The sequence below is a fragment of the Sardina pilchardus genome, chromosome 22 (assembly GCF_963854185.1).
Source record: "Sardina pilchardus chromosome 22, fSarPil1.1, whole genome shotgun sequence".
Classification (NCBI taxonomy): domain Eukaryota; kingdom Metazoa; phylum Chordata; class Actinopteri; order Clupeiformes; family Clupeidae; genus Sardina; species Sardina pilchardus.
The window spans coordinates 18,701,530-18,711,442 of record NC_085015.1 but is presented as its reverse complement, the minus strand read 5'-3'; the positions used below and the strand labels follow the sequence as shown (position 1 = coordinate 18,711,442).

The window sequence follows — 9,913 nt, the reverse complement described above, 5'->3', positions numbered from 1 at the left end:
ACTCCTTTCTTTGGAAAACTACGATAACGCCTCTCGCGCCCCCAAGTGGATCAGATGGCTGAAAGGCGGGGGGATGACGTAGAAAATAGAAAACGAAACTGAACGGAAAGGGGTTTCCTGGCTAGCCTACAGAGTTGCTGTGTAATACATATCACTCACAACAGAACCTAACATATTTGGAAAGGATACACTTGTGTTGTGACACAGTGACAGTCAGATTATTTTCTACGGAAACAGAAAGCGAACGTCCAAGATATCCAGCTGACCCTTGGAACTGTCAGGTAAAGTTTACATGCTGCAACAGCTGATTTGATAGTCTGTAAGGTTGTTCTGCCAAATTCATCCGGCAATGGGAGGTCTGTAACAGGCTTCATTGTCAGATGTATGAGCACTTCCCTGTTTCCCTGTGTTTAATCATTATGAAATATAATGTTTACTTACTCTAATGTTTTAGACCAATTCCAAATCGATAGGATAGATACTTGCCACACTGCTATTGGTGGTATTTTGTTACAGGATATAGGCTAGTTCAGTCCTGTGAAGAAATAATAATAACAGCCTAATGATAATAAATATATAATTATAGTCGATAACATTAAATAATAACTAATGATTTAAAAATAGAAATAAAATAGGAAAAAGTAAAGTAAATAAAGTTTAGTTGTGTGCAAGACCCTTATATCTGAAGGGTAGAAGCTGTTTTTGAAACGTGATTTCAGTCCTTATGGATCTAGTTGTCCAGAGGGGTGAAGCTGGAAAAAGTGGTGGTTTGGGTGAGAATTCGCTCTTTTTATTTCTGGAAGCATGGTTTGAGGTGCGTTCAGAGTGTGAACTGGAGGGAGGTCACACCCATTTATGTCAGAGGCTTTGGTGACAACTCGCTCTAAAAATTTCCTTATGGTGCAACAGTCAGAACTCCTATACCTAGTGATGGATGATGTGGTGATGCTCTCTGATGGGTTTGTAGAAATGCACCAACAGATGTTTGCTCACATGCAACATCTTAAGTTGCCTAAGGAAGTATAGTCTTTGTTGAGCCTTCTTCTAGTGTGAGTGGTGTGGATTTCCCCTTCAAGTTCAAGCACTTCTTGCTGATGAGCCAAGGAGGAGTTAAAGGAGTCTACTGTATGTTGTTGGCTGGTCACATACGTAATAACTGGGGCAATGATGTTAGGCCTTCTCTTCAAATCCAGAACTTTTTCCTCAGTCTTTAATGCATTGGCATGGAGCTTGTTGTTGCCACAACAGTCTACAGCCCAGTTGCGCCAGTTGCGGTGTTTCGACTCATGAGAACATCGAACATCATGAGAACATTTTGGATACGAAAACCAAACTGGTTATTGAATACTGTAAACAATCCCAAGTATAAGTATTGCTCAAGGCCCACCTTTGCACAGGTTATGGCCAATCCCAAACCTCTCCTGATCCCATGGCTGAAGGAACAGATAAACAGTGGGCGTTACCCTGGAGTTCAGTGGACCAATGGGGAGCGAACAGAATTCTGCATTCCATGGAAGCATGCTTTGAGGCAGGACTCCAACAGTGATGATATTCTCATTTTCAAGGTGAGTCTATCCTACTACTTGTGTATATTAATTTATACAATTAAATAAAATAAACATATCTGTGCGAATCATTTTACCTTGATTACAGGTGTTGTCATTGTTTATTGAATGTTTAATAGTCCTCTTTGTCCTCGTTTATTCAACCTTCTTCCGTTTGGTAGATGATACAGGGCACTGTTCGCCATAAAACCAGATGACACAAAGACAACTTCTTCCCTCAAGCAGTCACTCTGTTGAACACTCAAATAGCACCAACCCTTACATCGAACATAGTCAATCAACGTGTGTTGCTCATCTACCTCATGTGCTCTTCAATCTTAGTTGCAGTATTGCTATTAATACATTATCATTGCACTGAACTGCATTGCACTATATTTATATTTAATCCTAAACCTCAGTCTATACTGATATTGCACTATTCTCACCCTCCTGTCAATTGTATATTGCATCTTGCTTGGGCCTGTTGAGGTGTCCACGACCATGGCAACCTGACAGGGACAATATTCCCAACCGCACTCAACCGCACTTCCAGACAATTGCATTCCTACCTATAGTGTCTACTTATTGCAAATGTGCATACTGTATTTATTCTTATACATGCTGTAGCCTTATTCTACTGCCCTTAAATCTATTCTTACTGTTCTGTATTTATTTGTTATTGTTGAGTGTTACACTTTGAGAGCAAAGATTAACCAGTCAAACTCCTTGTTTGTTTACTCAAGCTGATTCTGATTCTGATTCTGATTCTGATGCTGATGTCACTGTAATTTCCATGGTCAGGCGTGGGCAGAGGCAAGTATGGGTAGGCAGTCCGATGGTGGAACCCACGGAGACCCCTCGGTGTGGAAGAGAAACTTCCGGAGTGCCCTGAGAGCAAGGGGCTTCTCCATGTTGGCGGACAACAAGAATGACGCAGCCAACCCACACAAGGTCTACCGCTGGCCCACAGAAGGGTCCCAGTCGAGTGGTAAGCCAAACACAGTAGAGAGAGGAGGGAGCCTGTAGATAAACATATCTATATACATTTATTGAAATATTTAAAATATATTGGAAAAAAATAACATCAAATATATGATTAAATGTAAAAAATACATGTTTATAATTTTCTACTTTTTTTTACATTTAAGCATATATTTCAATATGTATTTTTTCCAACATAATTAAAAGATATATTTCAATATATTTTTCTATATAGCTATTAATTAGTTAATTAGCTCATAGCTGTAGCAAACATTTCCACATCTGAGGTTTGCTTTTTGTCCTGTTCCGATTGGCTCTGTAATGTTCAAGGTAAAAATCCTTGTATTTTTTATAAACTATTTAGTCCTAGATTGCATTTTTTTTTTCCTCCGTACTTTAGGGCACCTCTCTTAAGGGCCAGTTCCTACATACTGTACATATTAACTTTAACTACCGTATGCAGTCATACACAAGTTGATAAACAGTTTGAGATGTGCAGACAAAGTCTCTGAATTATCTCACTGTGTTACGGGACCTGAAGAGAGGAAGAAGGGATTGGGAGGGCAATGAAGAAAGGAGCATGACACTGAAATACTCTCTGGATATCTCCATCCAACTTCTTAACTTCAGCATTCAACTTATCTTAAACCAACACTCCTCTCCTCCTCTTGTCTCTGAAAGCATCCTGTGAAGCCTCCCCTGTGCAAAACAGTCCCCTTGAAACGGTAAGTTTCATATTTAATATGTATACTCGCTTAAATACATTTACATTTTCTTTCATGTACAGTATGCATGTTACATGAATTGTCTTCTGAGACAACAGTCAACCTATTACGTGATTATGTAATTAAACTGAATCAGTGGTTTTGTAGTTGTGGCCAAGTCTCTCTTTTGTCGAATTCAACATCAAAATTATTTCAACAGTAGAATTGTTCCCAGAGAAACCACCCCAATGTATTTGCGTTAAAGATAAATTATGTCTGTGTCATGTGACTTAACAAATACTTATATGTATTTTAGGTTGCCCAGCCAGGTTATGAGGAATTGTACTTGGCAGAAGAGGAAATCTTCCAAAGTGAGTCTTTCATTCACAGAGATGTAAAAGTCCAGTTTCAGAAAGAAGAAGTCTTGCCATGTATTCATGGGTTTCATCAGGTCCATTTCCACAGGTGTATAAACTCAAGCACCTTGATTATCAACGCAGACTGCATGGTGCTTGATTAATACACCTGTGGAAAGCGACCTGATGAAACCCATGAATTGGTTCTGCCTGTGCACTTAACACTGGTGATTTCACTAATTAGCTGATCTACCTGGCTTAAGAATTGTGCTATTTAGAATGAATCTGATCTTTCATGAAAACACAGACGTAATCTCTCTGAAGTTCTGTATGATATCTGATTATTTATTTTTCATTGTGGTTTCTCTCCTCATGTTTTTTTTTTTATCTAGACAAGAATCCGGATTTATTGCAGCAATGTATGGATGACCTTTGTATATATGAGTCGCCTCAAATAGGTATGGCCTGTCACATATAAGCACCATTAATCAGCATGAATGTATTTTATTAATGCCATTTTTTAGCAACATATTGTAATTTAATTTCTGAAAGTCATACTTGTAACTGTATCTGTAACCTGACCTGTAACTTTACATAAAGCTATTGCACATTCAGTTATATAGGAGGGAGTGAGTATATTCATAACAATAACATTGTGAGTATATTGCATAACTATCTGAGGAATAGCAGACAAAAGCCAATGCCCATGAGAGTGGATGAAACACCTGAATAAATAAGACCCTTTCAAGTGAATAAACAAGCATATGCGCTCCTAAGGTATTTCCGTTGACACAGTTAAGAATATTGAGATGGTAACTTGGTAACAGAAAAAAAAACAAAGTTTTAAACTAAAGTCAACATTTTGTAGAGCATAACGCTAAACTCTTGAATCATTTTCATTTCAAAGTTTAATTTCAAAGCCTTGATTTTTGATGATTTCAACCAGAAAGACCCTGTAGGAGATGACTATAAGGATCTATAAAGTCACCTAATGAGCCTTATACCCATATTCCAGATCATACTGTGGGTATTGACGGAGGTGTGGTGCAGTGCATTGCTGCGCCACCTGAAGCAGTACCGGGCATGACTGTGCCCGATGCAAATGGTGCCGTTTTTGGGGAGCAGTACTACGTTCAGGACACCCTCTGTGTTGTCCCTCAGCACCTGGCTTTTCCAGTAGAGGAGGTTCTAGTGACACCCAACATTGACCAACCCGAGGAGCAGCCAGTGATCACCACACTCCAACCCATGGACTTCAGTAAGAATCTGAATCCAGCACTAGAATCAGAAGGATATTATCAAAAGGAAATTTTTGTTGAGAAGCACATTCTTTAAAATTACTCTGTCTGTCTGAGGCTATGATTTGCAAGCAATTTAAAAGTTCAGTTATATGTTATTATTATAATTTTGCAACTCCTGCAGACTGCCATATTAATATAATTGTTTTTGATCAAATACTTTACTGAGTGACGTATTCTGTCTGTCTGTGTTTGTCTTGATTGTGCCATTTCTGTCACTACTCATAGGGACCTGTTTTACTGTGGTGGTTTACTACCGAGGCCAGAGGGTGAAGGAAGAGCTTGTGACGAATGAAGCCGGTTTCAGGCTGGCATACAGGTATACTATCCACACATTTTTGCATCACAAATACTACAGTGAAATAGCGTTTTTATTGTCATAGAAGTCTGAGGTTTTGTGAAAGATGAATACAGTATATACTGTATAGACCATATTTACTTGAGTATATTACGTATGGAGTATATTACGTCCCCTAAATATGGACAATGAAATAGAAAAATGGTCTCAGCTGTAATGCACACTTTTCAGATTGTAAGACATGGAGAACTGTAAGTGGCAGGCCATATCATCATATCGCTTTGGACAAAGGCGTCTGCTAAATAACCATAACCATAACCATAACCATATCATGATGTATGGAAAAAGGAGTGTTTTGTCAGATTTATTGAATGATCAATAATATATTTCCATCATTACGAACTAAACATGTACACAGCTAAAGGTCCAATTAATGCATTATAGATAAAATAAACCTACTTAGAAGTGGCATTTCAACTTGAATTTGAATGAGTGTACGCTCTAATAAAGAACCTACTGTAAAGTCAACATCAAAAATCTCAATCAGCATTCAATATTCAATCTACGAAAACCAGTCAAACATTTCAATAACTGTAATTATAATTGGTTATGGTTATGGGATTTGGCAGACACTTTAAATTAACAGTGAACAACAGTTTTAAAGCGTTGGTAAGGCTACATTAAGGAGAATAGCAATAATAAACAATAATGCCAATGCAATCAATAGCCTACTGAAAAAAGCAATGAAAATAAATAAATACTATAATATACTATAATAGATTGTATATACAAACCATAACTCATAAGAAGTGCTTGATTAACTAAGTGTATGCTGAACAGATATGTCTTTAGACCCCTCTTGAATTATTTATTAAACAATCAAACAATCTGATAGGCTAGTCACCTTACAGCAATTTATTTATAGCAGTTCCTGCATACATGGCTTGAACAAATAAGTTAAACAATGTAAGTTGTCCTGTACTATAGCAACAAAAGGCTTGTGATTGCAATTTTGGGTTTAGGGTGTTAAGTGTTTTTTATAGCCATCCCAAATTTTTAAATACATATTATTTGATTAATGTTGTGTTCATATATCTTGTGTTCATATATACCCTCAATATAATTGTTTTGCACTTTTGGTCTGAATTTAGGGCCTTATTTCCATCAATTTGCATGCAGTTTAAACGAGTCGCACTGATACAACCTACAGTACATGTTTGGTCATGCTAGGAGTAATACTTTTTGTAATAACACATTTTTGAGAGTGTAATTAACAAATCAAAGGCAAAGAGCTTGTCTATTTATACTGACAATGTGTGTTAAGAATTAATTGAGTGTTTTCTGTGTGTGTGTGGCTTTTATAGACAAGAGGATTGTGTGCCATCAGACCCAAGCCTCCTGACAGTGCTCCTTCCACCTCCAAGCAACATGCACGACCAGAAGGCATTAAAACTGACCACAAGGATCCTGGAGACAATGGGCAGGGGACTGGAGGTGAAGGTCTCTAACGCTAACTACGGCTCTAACATCTACGGCAGTCGCCACGGCGAATGCCATGTCTTCTGGAGTACCGACAAGTATGAACAGAGCTCAACACCAAGAGAGCTGGCCAAGCAAGAGCCTGAAATCATATTTTCCGTTAGCCAGTTTATCTCAGGTGAGATATCAGGATGAATATATCGGCATGAAGAGTTAGGGCATACTCACACCAGGTACGGTTCACCCGTACCGTACTGGAGCACGGTTGCCTCTGGTCCCTGGTCTGCGCTCACACTGCATATCAAACCGTACTTGGGTACGATTGAGTTGCTGTGTTCTAGAATCTTAATGCAAACGTGTGATTGTTAATTGGAACGTTATTGTTTATTTCGTCAAGTGACGTCCTGTGCTTACATGCGTACCGTACCAGAGTCCACCTCCTCCAAGCGTACTAGCGTATCGTCTTTAGGGGCCAAATGTACTCGGGTACAGTACGAATTGCCTAGTGTGAGTATGCCCTTACTTGACAGCATGAGCCAACTAATTATGATCTCATTGTTATGCCTTTTTTCAACGGCATTGGGTTGAGTTGAGCAATTTGTTGGGATATTTGTGAAAATAAGGTTTCTGCAACAAATGTCTTTGTAGCTAGCTACTTATGCTGCTGAAAAAAAGGTGACGTGACTTTGTGCTCATTTGTCAGATTTGATGGGTTATGCCGATAAGCAATGTGAATGCCCCTCCACGTCGCTCTTCTTCTGCCTTGGAGAAAAGTGGCCTGACCCAAAGTCCAAGCCTTGGGACAAGAAACTCATCGTGGTGGAGGTGTGTATGGATGTCCTCCACTTCTCCCCCATTCACTACTGTAGTCTCAGCAAAGTTGATGATTGCTAACATTTGCAAATACTGTGTATATTTGTTCATCCAGGTGATTATTGATGTCCTTGAGAAACTAAAAATGGTGGCAGTACAAGGAAATGGAGGAGCCTCTTCTCTACCGTCATCAGCGGAACTGCAGCTGTCATTGGAGCAGATCATGATGGACTGGTCTTAATAATGGTGGACACTCAGATTAGATAGATAGATAGATAGATAGATAGATAGATACTTTATTGATCCCCAAGGGGAAATTCAAGATTGGTCAAAGGAAAAAAACATCAGTTCATTCAAAGACCTGTGGATTTCTTAAGAGGAGCCAATCTGCTCTTTTTAACACTTTATATTCTGTTTACATTCTGCTACATACCTGACATGTGGTATGTCTCGTTGGTGAATGGCTGGGTAAGTTTGCTATGTGTCACGGTCCAGGCAGCGCCAGGCTGTTTTTGTTCTGGCTGTCTACAGAGACCGTGTTTTTTCTTTTTTTTTTACAGTGTACTCAGGGGACAGGCTGCTAGCGGATTGTGATAAGATGCTTGATGCATGTGACAAAAAATGCTTTTCTGAAAAAAAAAATCACTCATTAGGAGAGGATGGGATGCCCATTTGTAAAGGCAAGAATCATAAAATGAACTAACAAATGAAATTAATTAACGTTTTACTTTACAAACACAATAGTTACCTGAAACAATTTATTTAATAGATGCACAGTGCCTGTGTGACAGACTTGTGTGACATTGGTTATACTGTATACTACTCACAAACAGTCAGGGATATTCGGCTTTCGGTTGAAATTTCAGGATGAGCCTAGCCTGGTAGTAAACCAGACCCTGGAATCTTTCAGATTAAGGGTCTGGCCACGAATAATGAAAATGGCCCAACTCGAGGGGCGGCACCAAGCATGCATTTGGAAATCTCACTGCACGCAATTGGATAACACTACGACCAATGTTTACTTTGACTGATTCTTGACTTTGACACAATTGGATAAGACTGCGACCAAACACGAAAGTTGGAGCGCTGTCGTCATCAATTTAGCTCGCCCACTCCTTTTTTGGTTTCCCCCGATGCCTGGGGTAAAAGTAACGTGCATCATTGCTCATTGCCAGAGTATCTTGCGAACCCAATTCAAATTGTGCTCTCGCGAGAACTCTGGATTTTCAGGGTAGGATGAGCTTAAAATCTTTACAGACTTTACAGGTGAACTTAATGTGATATTCTCTAAACTTTAGAATGGTCATGTCCAACATGTTCAATGTTTCAGTACTTTCTGTTCACTCGAAAGCCAGATATGCCTTACTGTTTGTGAGTAGTGAATGTGGTATTGAATTATGGAATGGGAATGGAGTTTTTAGATCAAATAAATGCATTTTAAGTCGAAAGGTGCTATCCATGATTCATTTTAGGTTTTGGTAAAAAACTGTTAATATTTGTGAAGCTTTGTGAAGTTTTACCCAATGAAGGAGAGAAGCATGATGAGGAGGAGCATCGAGTTGAATTAGACAAAAAGAATCAGTGGTCTGGTCAATGTTTTCTATGTGTATGGAACAAGTAATAAACTTGGATTAAAGGTGCATTCTGTGGTTTTGTAGCGAAAAGATGAATGCTTCTAAAGCTACAATAACAACATAATGTAAAGGATATGAGCTGGTCCTGTCTATTTTGTACATATTCATATTTTGGTATTTTCACAGTTTTTTTTAATCATTGAGCAGAACTTGATATGTGCATAACTAAGTAGGATACAGAAAAAACGAAGTACGATTTGTAAAATGCACAATAATCAGGAAACACTTAATTTATCATGGCTTCAAAATTCATCATTATACATCTAGAAATGGTAAAATCTTTAACAGCAAAAAATGAATAAAGAGATGAGCCTTAATAATTCATGAGCGAATATCATCGATATATTAAGCTTGCGGCTGTTAAACAGAACACATCCAGACAGGGAAGTGCAAAGACCAGAATGATGAGAACACACTAGCAAAACTGACATGCCCCTTCACATCACCTTAGATGGTTGGGAAAAAAGAAGTACATACTCTATGCATCACAAAATAAAGTGGAAATGAACTATGGTATCGGTTTAGCTGGTTAAGAATGTACTTCATCAGTTCATCAGAACTCTGTGGCTATACCATTGCTTGGGAACTTTGAAACATTTTCTAGTTCCCCTTTTGATCAGGGCATCTGAAACTGATGTGGGCGCAAAATAATGATGATTCATATAGGCATTCTACCCTTTAAAAAAACCCCTCTCTCCTCCTTTCTGTAAATGAAAGGATGGGTTATAAACAATTTCAGCAGAAAATCACAACAAATACACTAGTGTGTCCACAAGCGTCTGGTAATGGCTGAAGCAAATTAACAC

At 38.6% G+C, this 9,913-nt stretch overlaps 1 protein-coding gene across 1 annotated transcript; it reads left to right on the top strand.

Annotated features, from left to right (window-relative positions):
* Positions 1–104: 104 nt before the first annotated feature.
* irf3 (interferon regulatory factor 3) lies at positions 105–9,125 on the top strand. Its single transcript, XM_062526603.1, has 11 exons — positions 105–281; positions 1,398–1,565; positions 2,346–2,532; positions 3,207–3,250; positions 3,546–3,600; positions 3,978–4,043; positions 4,601–4,843; positions 5,112–5,202; positions 6,546–6,838; positions 7,364–7,485; positions 7,589–9,125. The coding sequence occupies exons 2-11, from the start codon at positions 1,401–1,403 to the stop codon at positions 7,712–7,714; spliced, it is 1,392 nt and encodes a 463-aa protein (XP_062382587.1). The 5' UTR covers positions 105–281; positions 1,398–1,400; the 3' UTR covers positions 7,715–9,125.
* The last annotated feature ends 788 nt before the right edge of the window (positions 9,126–9,913 follow it).

Coding starts and splice junctions, on each gene's coding strand:
- irf3 (XM_062526603.1), top strand. CDS start 1,401: ATGGCCAATCCCAAACCTCTCCTGATCCCATGGCTGAAGGAACAGATA. Junction 5,203..6,545: donor GGTTTCAGGCTGGCATACAG/GTATACTATCCA, acceptor TGGCTTTTATAG/ACAAGAGGATTGTGTGCCAT. Junction 6,839..7,363: donor CGTTAGCCAGTTTATCTCAG/GTGAGATATCAG, acceptor CTCATTTGTCAG/ATTTGATGGGTTATGCCGAT.